Below are 19,552 nucleotides of genomic sequence, written 5' to 3'. Positions count from 1 at the left end.
CATAACAAACCCCTATCAGTAATTTACTATTTTTTCTCCCTCCCTTCATCTCCACCCACAGCAACTCTACATTTTCATTAGATTCACATATATTATCACTCAGGATGGGTTTTATGGATGATTTTACATATAAACAACCCCCCTCGCTTATTTGTACAGTCATTTCTCTCGTCCAGCCATGCCTCAGATAACCCCACCAATTATGTTCCAACAAAGTTAATTCTAATTCCTCCATTTTGTTGGTGAGACTTCTGGCATTAGTATACATGCAATTTATGTATCTCTCTGTACCTCTAGTCTTCCCTAAAATCTTAACTGCTCTGACCCCACCCCCCATGCCACCCCCACCCCCAATTTCATTATTTGTGCCCAGGTCACTATCTGCATTATCTTCCCCTCCTATAAAATGAATACCCTCCCCCCGTCCCTAGTTTAAACATTCCTCCAAGCTTCTAGCCATTTTCTCCCACAGCACAGCTGAACCCTCCCCATTGAGGTGTAGAACCTGTAGCAAACTGAGGAGTCAGCCCAGTTCTCCAGAAACCCAAACCCCTCCTTCCTACACCAATTCCTGAGCCACTTATTAATCTCCCTAATCTCTCGTTGCCTCTCAGGCGTGGCACGTGGTACAGGCAGTATTTCAGAAAATGTCACCTTGGAAGTCCTTTCCTTAAGCGCGCAGCCTAATTCCCTGAAATCAATTAAAATAAAGGTTATTGTTAAAACTAAATTATTTACATATGCATAACTATTCTAATTATTTTGGGGTGGTAATAGTCTGAAATGATTTTCTGGTGGGTACTTCAACATAATAGTATTTTAAAACGAAATGGGTCTACAAATCTTTTCTATTGTATTAATTTATCCTCCAACCTGACAGGTTCTCTCTAACATATCTAATGCACAGTGCCAGAGCCCCAATCTCCGGATGAAAGGGGGTCCCAGAAGTTGGTTCCCCAGATATCAGTAAGTATCAGTAAGTTATCACTTATTCTGAAAATAGGGAGATAGCTTAAGAGGAATTGCTAAAATTAAAAGTTATACACACACACACACACACACACACACACACACACACACACACACAGGCTTTTGAGGAGTTTTTTGAGACTGAGAAATTAAGCTGAAGCTCTCCAAATATCAAAGCTGAATTTCTGCTCAGTTTCTGCTCCAAAAATTTAGCAAAAAGACTCACATAGCCTTAGAGATAAATGTTGGCTGAACTCAGTAAAAAAGGAAAAAAGGATTGTCTGACTTTATGGAGTCTAAATCAAAATGCCTTTACACAGGGAGAACTTACAGACTTCATGCCAATGTGGGGTTACCCTAATACCTTAATGTTGCAGGACAGTATTGCTGACCACTGCCCAACAACCAGACCACATTTTGTACTTCCAAGTGGTTATACCCTGAAACCTTAATTCATCTGGTTACATCACATATACAAAGATATATATGCATAATAATATACATGTTACTTATTATTTGCATGCCATGTAACTGATCTGTATAGATAACGTTCTCTGTGCATTAATGTCTACAACAAAACGATACAAAAATCCATTATTTGGTGCCACAGTTCCAGACTTCTTGAACTTAACGGCGGTCAATCTTACATGTGCAACTTGACTGCAGAAACTGATATCATGCTGTAAAGTCCTGAGTTACCAGATTAAACACATTGCTTTCCAGTGAAGTTTGCCACTTGCCCCAGTGTCGCTGAATCTCAGCCTGTACCTGAAGGAAATGTAGATAAAAAATAGGAACACGATAAAAAGACATTTTGAAGATGACTTGTAATACTGATATTTGTTAAAATTTTAGGCAATAAAGCAAATTTCAGAGTCTCCAGGTAAGCTTGGAGGGGCAGGTTGGATTTTACCTGATGACTAGTTTCAAATTTGTCTGGCAGCACCTTATCTGTATTACATGACATAAGGGAAGGGTGTGAACCTTTCAAGAGATCAAAGTTAATAATCATGATAATGGTCACCTTAGGGTCCCGTTACACTAAGCGACGCACGGCGCTTAGTTACCCTCTGTTTACCTTGGATACCAGCCCCCAGCGCGAGCACGCTGGTATCCAGGGTACACAGCGGGTAAGTAAGCGATGCGTGCGCTTAGTTACCCGCTGTTTACCTTGGATACTAGCTCCCAGTGTCTGCTTACAGCGCTGGGAGCTCGCTGATCGATGGTCTCCCGCTGCCACACGCAGCGATGCGTGGTGGCCAGCGGGAAACCAACAATCAAAAAATGTCCCAGGACATTAATGCATGATCAGGAATACCCGCGCGGGGGGGGGGGGGGGGGAGGTAGCTGATACGGTGCCAAATGTGTAGCACATCCCTCCTAGAGGGGAATAATGCTAAAAAAAATTTTTTATCTCTACAGAACGATGCAATTAAGAGGGGACATGTACAAATAAGATAAGTCATTACGAAGTAACACATAGTTGAACACATGGCAAGAGGATTGAGGGCCCTGCTTGCAAACTTACAATCTAAGAAATAAGAGGGACACAAATGGCAAAAATAAAACGCTGATCATGTATGGTCCAGTCATCTTTTTAATAAATAGGGGTATTCAAATAACGCTGCAAGAGCCAATCATCAACCAGCATCTGTACAATTTCAGCATCTGTACTAAATGCGTCAAAGAAAGAACAAAGAATAGTTAGATTAGTGAAGTGAGGTGATAGGCCAGTCTAAAGAAATTATTTTTTAGGGCATAGTTAAAATTGTGGATACTGGGAATTAACTGGAGTAGTTCTTTCCAGAAAATTGGTGCAGCTCAAAAGAAGACCTGGAGAAGGGAGTTGGAGATTCAGATTCTAGAGGATGTTAGTGTTACGTCATGAGTGGAACAGAGAGGATGGTACAGTGTAAGCAGAGATAACATAGGAGATGTAGGGTGGTGTATAACTGTGGACAGCTTTGTGGGTAGGAGGGATACGTTTATATTAGACTCTGCAGCGAATAGACAACCAGTGCAAACACAGGCACAGAGTGTAGACATCAGTGTCGCAGTTGGACAGAAATATGGTCATGGTTGCTGCTTTCAGGATAAATTGGAGAATGCAATGGGTGAAGGTCTATCTAGTAGCAGGTCTTCTAGCAATTCTAGCTGGAATTAACAAATAGTGTGAAACTGAAAGAGTGCAGGGGGTCTGTAGTCGAGCTGAAGGGAACACGAGTAGGGATGAGCTATATATATATATATATATATATATATATGTAATCATAGAATTGTAGAGATGGAAGGGACCTCCTGGGCCATCTGGTCCAACCCCCTGCTCAAAGCAGGATTCGCTAAATCATCCAAGACAGATGTCTGTCCAGCCTCTGTTTGAAGACTTGTATTGAAGGAGAACTCACCACCTCTCATGGCAGTCTGTTCCACTCATTGATCACCCTAACTGTCAAAAAGTTTTTTCTAATATCTAATCTGTGTCTCCTCCCATTCAGTTTCATCCCATTGCTTCTAGTCTTTCCTTGTGCAAATTGAATAAAGATGATTCTTCTACAATGTGACAGCCCTTGAGATATTTGTAGACAGCTATTAAGTCTCCTCTAAGTCTTCTCTTCTGCAAGCTAAACATTCCCAAATCCTGCAACCTTTCCTCATAAGACAGGGTTTGCAGACCAGTCACCATTCTGGTCGCTCTTTTCTGAACTTGCTCCAGTTTGTTGACGTCTTTTTTAAAATGTGGCGTCCAAAACTGGACACAGTATTCCAGATGAGGTCTGACCAAAGAGGAGTAAAGGGCAATAATGACTTCACGTGATCTAGACTGTATGCTTCTGTTAATACATCCTATAATTGCATTTGCCTTTTTTGCTGCTGCATCACACTGTTGACTCATATTCAGTCTGTGATCTATTAGTATACCCAAGTCTTTTTCACATGTGCTGTTGCTTAGCCCTATTCCTCCCATTCTGTATATGCTTTTTTCATTTTTATTGCCCAGATGTAGTACTTTGCATTTTTCCCTGTTAAAAACCATTTTGTTAGTTGCTGCCCACTGCTCCAGTTTATTTATATCTTTTTGAATCCTCTCTCTCTCTCTTCTCTAGTATTAGCTATCCCTCCTAGCTTTGTGTCATCAGCAAATTTAATCAGTTTACCCTCAATTCCTTCATCTAAATAGTTGATAAAGATGTTGAACAATACAGGGCCCAGGACAGAGCCCTGTGGTACCCCACTTGAGACATTCTTTCAACTGGATGTGCAGTCATTTACGACCACTCTTTGGGTCCGATCACTAAGCCAGTTATGAATCCACCTAACAGTTGCCTTGTCCATTCCACACTTAGCCATTTTTTCAATAAGGATTGTGTGAGATACATTATCAAATGCTTTGCTGAAGTCAAGATATACTATATCTACAGCATTTCCTTGATCCACCCAATCAGTGATTCTGTCATAGAAGGAAATTAAGTTAGTCTGACATGACTTATTAGTTACAAACCCATGCTGAATCTGTTTAATCACTTCATTCTTATCCAGGTACTTACATACATGTTGCTTAATAATTTATTCAAAGATCTTTCCTGGTATATATATACAGTTTTTGCTTTCTTGGCCTTTTTTCAGAGACTATGAATGATAACACCAAAACTTTTTCTCCATTCATGGTTGGTGGTTGGGTGAAGCCACTTATTGTAAAACTACTGTGTTTTCTCTTTTTAAATCATAATGACAACCCAAAACATCGAAATGACTCTGATCAAAAGTTTACACACCCCATTTCTTAATACCGTGTATTGCCCCCTCTAACATCAATGACAGCTTGAAGTCTTTTGTGGTAGTCGTTAATGAAGTTCATTATTTTCTCAGATGGTAAGGCTGCCCACTCTTCTTGGCAAAAAGCCTCCAGTTCCTGTAAATTCCTGGGCTGTCTAGCATGAACTGCGTGCTTGAGATCGCCCCAGAGTGGCGCAATGATATTGAGATCAGGAGACTGAGATAGCTACTCCAGAACCTACACTTTGTTCTGCTGTAGCCAATGACAGGGTAACTTTTTCTTGTGTTTTGGATCGTTGTCATGTTGGAACGTCCAAGTACGTCCCATGTGCAGCGTCCAGGTTTCAAGGAATGGCCTGCTTAAGATAATATCTACAGCTGCAACTACTGACCACGAAAGTCCATTTCTACAAGGTTGTAGAGGGCCATGAGAAGCTTAAATGAATATTTCCTTTATTTATAATAAGGAATAAATTCTTGGACTTTAAGTGCGCTGCCAGACAAATTCCATAACCACACAAGGTTAAAAAAGTTAACCCTTTAATCCCTACGCGTTTCGAAGCATAACGCTTCTTCTTCAGGGTGTCAATACATTTTACCCGGATAAGACCCTATTGCGCTCTTGTTTCAACCTTTTAGTGAATACAATTTCTGTATTTCCTTTATTTATGAGATCTGTCGACTTTTGAGGATATCAATAATACCTATAACAGCATATGGGATATAATAATTAAAGATGTTCCCCAGTTGAGACGCTTCTCTGTGATCCAGACTGGAGAGATGCTTTCATATACTTGCTCCAACTGGCTCACTAATGTATGATATGACTGACCTTTCATTTAAGTTGGCACTATATTTTATTACAATTCCCTTGTATTCGCCACTTTAGCAGAAATGTACGGTTAGTTATGGTCTCTCCTTGGTGATAACTGATCATTGGGCTGTCTTCTATTTTAGATGCGGCCTTTCATCAAACAGTGCCTATCCCATGAACATATAATTTATGCAACTTTACCTATCCTGTTTGTGAATGATGAAAGAGCTACACATTATTTAATAACATTTAAATATAAAATTATGATATAGATGTCATTACACATTTGAAATTAAATAAGTATTTTAGCAATGCTTACCTCTCCATTTAGGAAGCAGTATAATAAAGCCACAATGAAACCCTGTGGAGGAAAAAAGAATAGCAAAGTTAGTAATATGAAAATAAAATAGACACATTGTTAGGGCTGGCGGAACGCACCAAATAGTAAAAAGATGGTAATAAGGTGCGTTCGCAGCCCGGGGTCCACCGTACAGAGATGTTAACTGCTGCTCAGTAATGGCGGACGCTATATGGTGGTATAAAGGAAGATCACACGCAGCTTAACGTCACCCGGAGTGTACAGGGCGAACTCTGTTACCTCACAGAGCCGCACTACCGCTGAACATAAATGCCGGAGCCTGTTTAACCCCTTAACGACCAGGGGTATTTTTGGTTTTGCATTTTCATTTTTCCCTCCCCTTCTTTCCAGAGCCATAACTTTTTTATTTTTCCGTTTATATGGCCATGTGAGGGCTTATTTTTTGCGGGACGAGTTGTACTTTTAAATGACACCATTGGTTTTAGCATGTCGTATACTCGAAAACAGGAAAAAAATTCCAAGTGCGGTGAAATTGCCAAAAAAGTGCAATCCCACACTTGTTTTTTGCTTGGCTTTTTGTTAGGTTCACTAGATGCTAAATCTGACCTGCCATTATGATTCTCCAGGTCATTACGAGTTCATAGACACCAAACATGTCTATGTCCTCTTTTATCTAAGTGGTGAAAAAAAATTCCAAAGTTTGCTAAAAAAAAAAAAAATTTGCGCAATTTTCCGAGACCCGTAGCGTCTCCATTTTTCATGATCTGGGGTCGGGTGAGGGCTTATTTTTTCCGTGCCGGACTGACGTTTTTAATGATACCACTTTTGTGCAGATACGTTCTTTTGATCGCCCGTTATTGCATTTTAATGCAATGTCTTAGTGACCAAAAAAACGTAATTCTGGCGTTTTGAATTTTTTTCTCGCTACGCCGTTTAGCGATCGGGTTAATGCTTTTTTTTATTGATAGATCGGGCGATTCTGAACGCGGCGATACCTAATATGTGTATGTGGGATTTTTTTTTTACTGTTTTATTTTGATTGGGGCGAAAGGGGGGTGATTTGAACTTTTATGTTTTTAATTTTTTTTATTTTTAAACATTTTTTTTTTTACTTTTGGCATGCTTCAATAGCCTCCATAGGAGGCTAGAAGCTTGCGCAACCCGATCGGCTCTGCTACATATGGGCGATGAGCAGATCGCCCATATGTAGCAGATTTACTGCTGTGCTTTCAGCGCCGACCACCAGGTGGCGCTGAAAGCCTTATGCCTGGATCAACCATAGAGGTCTCATAGAGACCTCTGGTTGTCCAGGCAACGTGACGCCGACCCCCGATCACGTGACGGGGGGCGGCCGGAAATGCTATTTAAATGCCCGCTGTCAGCTTTGACAGCGGCATTTAACTAGTTAATAGGCGCGGGCGGACGGCAATTCCGCTCGCGCCTATTGCGGGCACATGTCAGCTGTTCATAACAGCTGACATGTCCAGGCTTTGATGCGGGCTCAGCGCCGGAGCCCTCATCAAAGCAGGGGAGATGTTCGATGACGGACTGTGTCCGTCATTGGACATTAAGGGGTTAAGCTCACAGAGCTTGGCAAAGGGAGCGCTCAGTAAGCGGTCACAGAACTCAGCCCCAAGGACACGGGGTCAGAGTGCCTCTAGACCTACTAATGGAGTGCAGAGTGTACATTAATGAGAAAAAAAAAGAACTTTTTTGAATTTACCAAATGGCTGCAATGAAACAAAGAGTGAAAAATTTAAAGGGGCCTGAATTCTTTCCGTACCCATTGTATGTCAGGAAACTCACGTAAAAGCTGTGAAATGTAAAAAAAAAAAAAATTGTGCAACGGCAGGTTGCATAAAACTTGTTCAAATGTTGGCATTTTTATCCCAGAAATACTTACTTCAGCTCTTTGCAAAAGTAGAATTTCTGGTGCGGTGCACCGAGGCACATGCCACAGAAGAGGTGGCTGAATTCATGACATGGTGTGTGCATCTTTACGAATTCGGTGCCATGTACTCCAGAAAGAATGAAAATAGCGCTACGTCAGTCTTGATGAATGTGAACTATAATATGCTAAGGGACGTAACAAATTCAAATAAGCAATTTTGGGCTGCACTAGCAAAATGCATGGTCTCTTTATTTAGATGTTAGCCTTAGACCATCACTAAACAGATATTGATGTAATATTATAATTTCCTTGTCTATGAATAAATGTAGCAAGAAAAAACTGTAATAACTACTAAATTAACTACACCATTCATTGCAAGTAAATATTCATCCAGATCTCCCTTTATTATATTTACTGTGAAGTAAAAGAAATCTATAAAACATTCTCAATATTTCCAAATCATGGTGAATACCAGATAATTTTGAACATATACAATCTGAAGAAGAGCATACATACCTTTGGACAGCCAATGTGTATAGAGAGCGGGTTCAACTTTGATTGGACCCATTCTCTTTGCTATTGGGTGCTGAGAACCACTGCCGTACTACCCACCCCAGAGGAACTACATTATAAATGAAGGTTCTGGAAATGCCCCAAGGGTTATTATAAGGGTGTGATGGACAATTAAATGGACAACAGATGGATGGAAGCCATCAAGTTTTCGTAAACTATCAATATAGTTTTATATTCAACTAGCTGAAGAGCCCGGCGCTGCCCGGGCATAGTAACTAACTGCGGTTAGTTATAACAAATTATAATGATTATATCTATATATATATATATAAAGCTGAGTGTAGAGCCCCGCCCACTCCGCATAGCCACATTCACTATAATATCCCACATCATCTCGTCAGCCAGAGCTACCGGACTACTACCACTAATATCCCACATCATCCCATCAGCCAGAGCCACCGCACTACTACCCCTAATATCCCACATCATCTTGTCAGCCAGAGCCACCGGACTACTACCCCTAATATCCCACATCATCCCGTCAACCTGGGGTCAGAACCAGAGCACTGAGTGAAACGGCCCTAAGTTCCATACCGGGGATCCCTACAAGAGAGGCCTAGCGTCAGAACCAGAGCGCTAAGGGATTTACCCTAATTTCCATACTGGAGATCCCTTTAAGAGAAGTTTGGGACCAGTACCAAAGCGCAGAGTGGATTTACCCTCACTTCCATACCGGGGATCCCTTTAAGAAGGGCCTGGGGTCAGAACCAGAGCGCTGAGTGGATTTGCCCTCACTTCCATACCAGGGATCCCTTTAAGAGTGGCCTGGGGTCAGAACCAGAGTGCTGAGTGGAATTGCCCTAACTTCCATACCAAGGATCCCTTTAAGAGGCCCTGGGGTCAGAACCACAGCGCTGAGTGGAACGGTCCTAACTTCCATACCGGAGATCCCTTTAAGAGAGGCCTGGGGTCAGAACCAAAGTGCTGGATGGATTTGCCCTGACTTCCATACCAATGATCCCTTTTAAGAGAGGCCTGGGGTCAGTTTCAGAGCGTTGAGGGATTTGCCCTAACTTCCATACCGGAGATCCCTTTAAGAGGGAAGATGTGCCTATGGGATGGAGGATCTGTGATGGGGATATGAGCAGGGAGGGGGTGATTCATTATTGTCATGTGCTCTCTGCTCCTGTTCCCGGGGATGCTAGATTTCTCTCACCCAGTCAGTGTCTGCTGAGGTGTTGTCGAGTGAGAAAACTGTTGCTCATAGCAACCAATCACAGCTGAAGAGCCCAGCGCTGCCCGGGCACTGTAACTAACTACGGTTAGTTATAACAAATTATGATGATTATATCTATATATAAAGCTGAGTGTAGAGCCCCGCCCACTCCGCATAGACACATTCACTATAATATCCCACATCATCCCGTCAGCCAGAGCTACCGGACTACTACCCCTAATATCCCACATCGTCCCGTCAAAGCCAGTAAAAGTAGAATAGTGAAATTGCACAGAAACATGGTTCACTAAGATCCCAGGTTTTCTACTGATCAGGCTGATATTCTCACTTATCTGCCATCATAAATATCACAGTCATGCTTTTCACCAATGGACAGGCACAAACCTTATACATTAGTATAGTAGAGAAACCTTCACACACATTTTCATGCATCGTCAACTTGTAATTTGTCTGGCTGAGTTGCTCATGGATGTACAGCATCTGTATGCAGTATAGCATCATATTTAATGGGTTGTTATGGGAAAAGCATTACGTGTTATATGAGTATATTCAGGTGAATTATGGGGAAAGTAGCACTTTAAAAAAACTCACAGCATCAGAGCACAGTAACACATCAATAATGCATAAAAGTGTCTGTGAGAAAATATTAAATCCACATGACATTTAATATGTGCACTTTCCTACATTCATGTGTTTCACTTAATGATACCACACGGGAGGGGGGGATTCATTTCTGTCATGTACTCACTGCTCCTTTCTGGACGATGGCTGGAGCTTATTTTCCTGGGGATGCTAGATTTCTCCCACCATGTCAGTGTCTGCTGAGGTGTTGTCAAGTGGGAAAACTTGCGCATAGCAACCAATCATAGCCAGCTACTTTTAACCAGCTCTGGTGAAATGAGAGATGCTTATTGATTGGTTGCAAGGAAAATTGTTGGTCATAGCAACCAATCACAGCTCAGCTACTTTTAACCAGCTCTGGTGAAATGAGAGATGCTTATTGATTGGTTGCAAGGAAAATTGTTGGTCATAGCAACCAATCACAGCTCAGCTACTTTTAACCAGCTCTGGTGAAATGAGAGATGCTTAGTGATTGGTTGCAAGGAAAACTGTTGGTCATTGCAACCAATCACAGCTTAGCTTCTTTTGAACAGCTCTTGTGAAATGAAAGATGCTTCGTGATTGGTTGGTGATACACACACACACACATTGATTTTTATATATAGAGATACTATATGAAATATTATCAATACTATATGAAATGATCTCATTGGTGTGGTGGTGGTGGTGTATTTGAATAGGGCTGTATTGGAAGTATTTTATTAATGGTGGTCAAATGACAAATTGATATGAAAAATTGATTGCACTAGCATGTATAAACTATAGAATTTCTTTGCATTATATCAATTACATTATAGTACCAAAAGATGGTCTGTACTTTTTTGAGGTATCCCTGTTTTTACATGAATATACGTTTTTAAATGATTTCTAAATAAAATTTCAATTTTATCATAGATCTTTTCTTTGTCTGTGACATTTTTTTCTATCGACTAACAAAATTTCAATCTTTGGAACTTATAGAGATTTTCTTACATTTACAGTGTCATGGTCCTGTAAGCAGGTTAAACGGCTGCAGTACGCAGGGATTGCAGAGCAGTACGGTATAACAATACTATTTATTCTTTTAACAGTAAGAATTAAAGTCATCTCACAGGGATTTAATAGGCAGTAGCAAAGAGCTATTGGAACAACAAGGATTAAATGAGGTAATCAAAAGGAGTGCAACCGTCTAAGTTTCAAACAACACTTATCGTACCTCCTGGTGGGGTCCTTAGTCCACAGTCCGATGGGAGTAGTAGTACCGGCCGATGTAGGGTCTTCAGATGGAGTTCAACATAACAATCCATCTACTGCTGGCAGCGGGCGGTCAACATTTTTGCCCGCTGAGCCCCTAGTCCATTTAACTGCAGAACAAAAGAGTAAAACTCTTCGCAAGGTTCCTCATGGCACGTGTCTCTCTGAGCAGCTGTTGTCAACTGAATGGCTGCTCTGCACAGCTCTACACGGCGTACACTCCTCTGTGTATCAGATGACACCTGGACAACTGCGCTGTAATGCTCTGCCCAGCACGCTACACGTCTCTCGATACCAGAAAGTCTCTCACGCAGTAAGTCTCTCATGCAGCTATACCGGATCTGTGCTCTGCGTCCCTTATCTCTGCTGTGTTGCCTGTCACTGCTTGGGGTGCAGGTCGTCACTCACTGTCCCGCTCGAGCGCTCAGAAGATCTCGGCCATAGTACATCTCCGTGCTGTCTGTCACCCTACGGAGCTCGCCACATGCCTGGTTCAGCTTGCGCTGCCAGCAGGAAACTCACTGTTTCTTTGTGCGTTTTCTCCTCACAGCCTGGCTTAGTTACGCCCCCTTTTCCCAGGTCATGGGGCCTGTCCTGTCCCCTATTCTTTCCCCAAGCAACATGGGATGTAGCCTCAGCAGTTGCGGTACCAGCATGCTGCAGGAACCTGCAGCCCGGTCTTCTTCCTTACAGTCCCTCACCCAGGCACTAGTTCCCTGGGTGTCTCTGTGGTGGCACTCCTCTTCACAATCAGGTATTCATTTACAGTCTTCTCTATTGTGGACACGTTTAACCCCTTTTAGGTCACTAATCCTTGCCTATTTGATGAATACACTTTTCACAGTCAAGAATAAGCCTCAATGCTCCCCTCTGAAGTAATAATCCTCACTCTCTTCCAATGATGCTCATGCAGGTGAGCTGGCCTTCTTCATCTTGGACAAACTGCAGCAATTGATAGTAAGGCTGGGGTTTCTTATCATCTTCCTCTGTGGCCATTAGTAAGCCCTAGGGCTTAAAGCAGGATTGTGCATAGTAACCTACAGACAGCATAGCTCCCAACCGTCCCAGATTCGGCAGTAGAGTCCTGTTTTTGCCCCGCCCACCCACTGTCCCGCCCGGGACTCCATTTTTCCCACACTGCAGGAAGAAAAGCCCACGCCCCCCCATGCACCCCATCCTTGCCCTCCCAGAGACCCACCATAGCCCCTCACAGCCAGCAATGAAGTCGTTATGCTGTTCTCTTCTGTGCGCACAGGACCTGTGATGAGGTCAGAGGAGGGGAGGAGTCAGGGGTCAAATGATCACGGACCTCGGTGTGTGCAGGCCTCTGCTGTGCTGGCCGTCATGGTGCTGGATGAGGGAAGTTTATGTGTGGGGTCAGGAGGGGTTTACAGTGTGGATGTAGCAGAGCTGTGCATGTACAAGGTGTACGGAGCAGAGCCGCATGTGTACGAGGTGTACAGAGCTGAGCCGTGTGTGTACGAGGTGTACGGAGCGGAGCCGTGTGTGTGCGAGGTGTGAGGAGCAGAGCCGTGTGTGTACAAGGTTACGGAGCGGAGGCGCATATGTACGAGGTGTACGGAGCAGAACCGTCTGTGTATGAGGTGTACAGAGCAGAGCAATGTGTGTACAAGCTGTATGGAGTGGAGCCGTGTGTGTACGAGGTGTACAGAGTGTAGTTCTGTGTGCACAAAGTGTACGGAGCTGAGCTGTGTGTTTACGGAGCTGAGCAGAGCCGTGTGTGTACGGGGTGTACGGAGTGGAGCTGCGTGTCTATGGAGCGGAGCCGTGTGTGCATGGGGTCTACAAAGTGGAGCTGCGTGTGTATGGAGCGGAGACGCGTGTGTACGAGGTGTATGGAGCAAAGCCGCATGTGTACGAGGTGTACAGAGCTGAGCCGTGTGTGTACGAGGTGTACGGAGCGGAGCCATGTGTGTACAAGGTGTACGGAGCAGAGCCGCATGTGTACAAGGTTTACGGAGTGGAGCCATGTGTGTGCGCAAGGTGTACGGAGCAGAGCCGTGTGTGTATGAGGCATACAAAGCGGAACCGTGTGTGTATGCAGATCCATGTATGGTGGGGAGCATTCATACCTCCCAACCATCCCAGATCCAGCAGGACAGTCACGATTTTGATTTAGCTCCACCGTTCTGGCTGGGAGGTTACTTTTTGCTCTGTTCTTTCTTTCTTTCTTTCCCCTCTTTCTTTCTCTCTCTAATCTTTCTTTCTCTCTCTCTGTTCTTCCTTTCTCTCTCTCTGTTCTTTCTCTCTCTGTTCTCTTTCTTTCCCCTCTTTCTTTCTCTCTCTCTGTTCTTTCTTTCCCTCTCTCTGTTCTTTCTTTCTTTTCCTTTCTCTCTCTCTGTTCTTTCTTTCTCTCTCTGTTCTTTCTTTCCCCTTTTTCTTTTTTCTCTCTCTGTTCTTTATTTGTGTCCACTCTTTCTTTCTCTCTTTTCTTTTTCTTTCCCCTCTTTTTCTTTCTCTCCATCCTTTCTTTCCACTCTTTATTTCTTGCTCTGTTCTTTCTTTCTTTCATTCTTTCTCTCTCTCTTTCTTTCTCTCTTTCTTTCTCTCTTTCTGTTCTTTATTTCGCTCTCTATCTATTCTTTCTCTGATCTTTCTTTCGTTCTCTTTCTTTCTCTCTCTATTCTTTCTTTCTCTCTCTGTTCTTTCTTTCCCATCTTTCTTTCTCCCCCTCTCCGTTCTTTCCTTCTTTCCCATTTATTTTTTTCTCTGTCTGTTCTTTTTTCTGTCCCCTCTTTCTTTCTCTGTTCTTTTTTTTCTCTCTCTCTGTTTCTTTCTTTCCCCTCTTTCTTTCTCTCTCGCTCTGTACTTTCTTTCCCCTCTTTCTTTATCTTTCTCTCTGTTCCTTCTTTCTCTCTGTTCTTTCTTTCTCTCTGTTTTTTCTCTCTCTCTCTGTTCTTTCTTTCTCTCTCTCTGTTCTTTCTTTCCCCTTTCTTTCTCACTCTCTCTTTTCTTTCTTTTTTCCCCTATTTCTTCTCTCTGTTGTCTTTTTCTGTCCCCTCTTTCTTTCTCTCTGTTCTTTTTTTCTCTCTGTTTCTTTCTTTCCCCTCTTTTTCTTTCTCTCTGTCCTTTCTTCCTTTTTCTATCTCTCTCTGTTCTTTCTTTCCCATCTTTCTTTCTCTCTATCTTGCTGTTCTTTCTTTCTTTCCACTCTTTCTTTCTCTTTCTCTCTCTGTTCTTTCTTTTCCCTTTCTTTCTCTCTCTTTTCTTTCTTTTTTCTCCTATTTCTTCTCTGTTGTTTTTTTCTGTCCCCTCTTTTTTTCTCTCTGATCTTTTTTTCTCTCTGTTTCTTTCTTTTCCCTCTTTTTCTTTCTCTCTTTCTCTCTGTTCTTTCTTTCTCTTTCTTTCCCCTCTTTCTTTCTCTCTTAAATTTTTCTTTCTTACTTTCTTTCTCTGTTCTTTCTTTCTTTGCTCTTTCTTTATTTCTCCTCTTTCTTTCTTTCTCTTTCTGTACTTTCTTTCCCCTCTTTTTTCTCTCTCTGTTCTTTCTTTCTGTTTTTTTCTCTCTCTTCTTTCTTTCCCATCTTTCTCTCTATCTCTCTGTTCTTTCTTTCCCCTCTTTCTTTCTTTTTCTTTCTCTCTCTTTCTTTCCCCTTTCTTTCTCTCTCCCTCTCTGTTCTTTCTTTTTCCCCTATTTCTTCTCTCTCTGTTGTTTTTTTCTGTCCCCTCTTTCTATCTCTCTGTCCTTTCTATCTTTCTCTGTTTCTTTCCCCTCTTTTTCTTTATTTCTCTCTTTCTTTCTCTCTCTGTTCTTTCTTTCGCTCTATTCTTTCCCCTCTTTCTTTCTCTCTTTAATTTTTTTTCTCTCTCTCTCTAATCTTTCTTTCTCTTTCTGTTCTTCCTTTCTTTCTCTCTGTTTGTTATGATTCCACCACACGGCGGGGGAAGAAGGTGCCACTGAGCTCCACCCCCCACTGACCCTACCTACTTGCCGGTCCCACCCTAGCCGGTGGGCGACAACTGGGCGGCGGTCCCTACCTCGGCGTAAGTGCAGGGAGCTACAGTGAGGGTAAACCGTGGGTGGAATGAGTGCAGGACAACCTAAGGGAGACAAGCAGCAGCAAGGAGGACTACTAGAGTGAAACTAAAGAGTGAATGAACCTGAAGGGTAAAACCACGAAACCCCAAACTAACACAAAAAATACTAAGCTTTCAGCAAAGACAAAAATGGAAAGCTGGAGTCCAGAAGTACTCAACGAAAGAGAGACCGGGAGGCTGTCAGAGGTTGTACCGGACAGCGCGGTAGGGAAGGCAGGAATCCGTACCACAGAAGAATCACCGGCAAGGAGTGAAAGCCCTGTGGAGTGCTAAATAGGAAGAAGGCGGGACATAAGCACAGGAAACAGTGAAGCAGCCAATCACCAGAACGGGGGAAGAACGATGAACGAAAAAGAACTAGTTGATCAGAAACTGTATATTCAGACTGGTTGTGTGGCACAGCCAGTAAGGCAGCGAGACTTGCTGTGGAACACAGACTAGACCCCGGTACGAATCCTGACACTGTTCTCTTTCTTTCCCCTCTTACTTTCTCTTTGTTCTTTCTCTCTCTCTGTTCTTTCCTTCTTTCCCCTCTTTCTTTCTTCCTTTCTCTCTCTGTTCTTTCTCTTTCTTTTTTCTTTCTCTCTGTTCTTTTTTCTGTCCCCTCTTTCTTTCTGTTCTTTCTTTCTCTCTCTCTGTTTCTTTTGTTCTTTCCTCTCTTTCTCTCTGTTCTTTATTTCCCCTCTTTCTTTCTCTCTCTGTTCTTTCTTTCCCCTCTTTCTTTCTTTCGTCTCTTTTTTCTCTCTCTCTGTTCTTTTTTCTGTCACCGCTTTCTTTCTCTCTGTTCTTTCTTTCTCTCTCTGTTCTTTCTTTCTTTACCCTCTTTCTTTCTCTAATCTTTTTCTTTCTCTCTCTGTTATTTCTTTCTCTCTCTGTTCTTCCTTTCTTTCTCTCTGTTCTTTCTCTATGTTCTTTCCTTCTTTTCCCTCTTTCTTTCGCTCTGTTCTTTCTTTCTCTTTCTTTCTCTCTCTGTTCTTTTTTCTTTCCCCTCTTTTTTTCTCTCTCTGTTCTTTCGTTCTCTGTTTCTTTCTTTCTTTTTTTATTCTTTCTCTCTGTTCTCTCTTTACCCTCTTTCTTTCTCTTTCTCCTTTCTTTCCCTCACTGTTCTTTCTTTCTGCTTTATTTTTTCTCTCTCTGTTCTTTTTTTTCCTCACTACAAGTCAAGGTGCCCAAAATGCCAGCCACTGTGCCCATAATGCTAGCCACTGTGCCCTCAGTACCAGTCACTGTGATCAGCAGTGCTACTAAATGGGTGCAGTTGAGGCATGGACATGGATGTGACTAGTTGTGAAATAGGTGTGGTCAGGGCATGGCCTAAAATTTGCCACAGCGTGCTACACAAACTTTGTCCCTCTTTCCCTTCTTCAAAATTTGGGAGGTATGAGACAGTGTCAGGTCAGTGCTTTTATACTGTTTAAGATGATACCTTGGTTGATGAAATCTTTCTTGTGGTTGTTGTATAATCTTTATTTGTACTTTTGAGTTAATGATAAGCTCGTGCCCCAGGGTGCCCTGTGGGGGGTGTTCATGTGGTGCTCTGATTAGGTATTCATAATGCAGACTGCTGGCAGGTCACTGATCCCTCAGTGACCTGCCCCCTAGTTTACATAATGAATATTATATATACATACTGAAAAAGCTGTGGCACCTACTCTGCAGCATAATCGCATATGTACTGTGTTTATAATTAATGTGGTTGAGGTTATCCTGATATTGAAAAAAATCCATTTAAAAATGGCGCAGTAGCAGCTATTGGTGTATATAGAGGTGATCTGATAGCTGCTTTTGCACAGGTGCCGGCAGCGCCATCTTGCTAGAGAAAAGAAAAATGTCTTCCTCCAAGATGGCGCCGCCGGCACCAGTGCAATAGCAGCTATCGGCTGCTACAAACAAAAACACATATACAGTATATGTAGCGCTGCTATTTTGCCTGGGCACTAACCATTCTTTAGCCTGTTGAGTGCTCATGTTCTAAAATAGAAAATAATTCTCATGTCAGTCAAACATACTGAAGAGAAGGAACACCTAAAAACTGTCACAGGCATGTGAGATCTTAAGTGGTCATCCTTCACACTGATCAGGGTGGGGTGGTGTGAAGTGAAGCCCAAACACACACGCTACCCCAGTCAAAGTATTCTTGATACCAAGTATTCTGCCGACACATTTCTTCTGTCCTTATTCATCACAGGAGTAGTGGGATACCCAGCTACATAATAGACTTGATGAGTATAGTACCACAACAGTGGCTAACATTGAAACATTCTCATTGATGCCTTGGTCATACCCTGCAGTATTAATAGGGAAACAGCAATTAAGCCTGCAACATTTCTTGGAACCCGGGGCAGTGCTATGTCACATCTGGAGATCCGAGAAATGGAAGACACCATCTTAGACCCCATCGAACGCATATGCCACTTCTAGCAGTCCACAAAAGGTGCGAATATTATGTATTCCAGCCTTCAATTCCTTTGCCGAGGCATATAGCGTGTCAGCTCTTGCAGTTAAGGGGCATGCCTTAGCATAAGCCCTGCTCCCGACAGAGCTGTCAGGAGTACCTATCCATCTCTCAACCACATAGTTGTCATTATGGACATAAACATGCCCTCTCTTGGGATCAATCAAATGTGAGGATAGGGAGGTCAAATGGTAACCAAGCAACCACATTAACTCTTTAAGACAAGGTTGTCAGCAGGACAATGTAAACCGCACATTGTACAAACCTCAAGGAAATGACAGAAACAAAAATGCATCTAAAACAGATCATAATGGATTAGTTTAAGATTAACACACTGGCGCCAGTCCACTTGGACAGAGAAGGAAGGTCCACTATTCCCAGATGCAGCTGGTGAATAACAGGCTCTGTGCTGGTGCCTGTTTAAAAGAGCTAAAGCTGATAAGAAAAGAAATACACCGCGCTATGCTGGGAACTGAAAAAAATATAATATAACTGAGTACTTACTTGCTGGTGTGTGAAAAAATCACGTGGTGGTGGATGTATAGCAGTATTCTGAGACTATTCACCTTGTCATAGATGTATATATTTGGATGCCAAAACTGCTGAATAGATAATATAGGGTTAAATGGGGGTGAGCCCGTTAGTAAGTTACAGAGGAAAAAAAAAAAAAAAATGAACTAATCTTGATTTACTCACTTAAGGAAATCAGAACCATATAAAATATATGCTGTAAATGTAGCCAATGCCAAATATTAAGATTGGAATGTTGCAGCCTGTTTCTGAAAAAAATATAATAGTTGAAAAATAAAACCAAAAAAAGAGGGGGATAAATAGATGTTTGAGATGATAGCTGAATGCTGACCATGCCAGTTTCAACAGGCGAGGTCAGAATGATTAATCCTGTGCAAAACAAATGATAGCACAGTTCCTGCAAAGTGAATGAGCGTTAGTGACAGCATGTGCCCGCTAGTGGAACGGGGTGCTTAATTCTGGTGCACTTACTTGCAGGGCCAGTGCTCAGTGAGACAGGCTTGGGTGCTCAGCGTGGGGGCTGGGGCTGCTGCTGCTAATCCGTATGGACGTGGAGACCGCCGTTGCCTCGCGTGCTCCGGCCGAGAGCAACGCTGAGGGACTCGGCGTGTGATGGGGCAGGGCTAGCGTGACGTCACACTGGGGGTAAGACGGTGGCTCAAAGGCAGCACAATACCGACATGTTTCAAGAGATAGCTACTCTCTTCATCAGGGTTGTCAACTGCTCCTGTTTTGCACAGGATTAATCATTCTGACCTCGCCTGTTGAAACTGGCATGCAGTAAGGTCAGCATTCAGTTATCATCTCAAACATCTATTTATCCCCCTCTTTTTTTGGTTTTATTTTTCAACTATTATATTTTTTTCAGAAACAGGCTGCAACATTCCAATCTTAATATTTGGCATTGGCTACATTTGCAGCATATATTTTATATGGTTCTGATTTCCTTAAGTGAGTAAATCAAGATTAGTTCATTTTTTTTTTTTTTTTTTCCTCTGTAACTTACTAACGGGCTCACCCCCATTTAACCTTATATTATCTATTCAGCAGTTTTGGCATCCAAATATATACATCTATGACAAGGTGAATAGTCTCAGAATACTGCTATACATCCACCACCACGTGATTTTTTTCAC

At 42.4% G+C, this 19,552-nt stretch overlaps 1 protein-coding gene across 1 annotated transcript in view; it reads right to left on the bottom strand.

Annotated features, from left to right (window-relative positions):
- Positions 1-404: 404 nt before the first annotated feature.
- LOC141086566 (vasoactive intestinal polypeptide receptor 1-like) overlaps positions 405-19,552 on the bottom strand; it is a 422,518-nt gene continuing 403,370 nt past the window's right edge. Inside the window, exons 12-13 of the mRNA XM_073572713.1 lie at positions 5,877-5,918; positions 405-1,737 (exon numbers count right to left, since the gene is read on the bottom strand). Of these exons, the coding sequence (XP_073428814.1) occupies positions 1,645-1,737; positions 5,877-5,918 (135 nt within the window). The 3' untranslated portion in view covers positions 405-1,644. The remainder of the gene's footprint in view (positions 1,738-5,876; positions 5,919-19,552) is intronic.

The sequence above is a fragment of the Dendrobates tinctorius genome, unplaced genomic scaffold (assembly GCF_039654945.1).
Source record: "Dendrobates tinctorius isolate UK_male_01 unplaced genomic scaffold, ASM3965494v1 ptg000032l, whole genome shotgun sequence".
NCBI classification, from domain to species: domain Eukaryota; kingdom Metazoa; phylum Chordata; class Amphibia; order Anura; family Dendrobatidae; genus Dendrobates; species Dendrobates tinctorius.
This window is presented reverse-complemented; position numbering and strand designations above follow the sequence as displayed.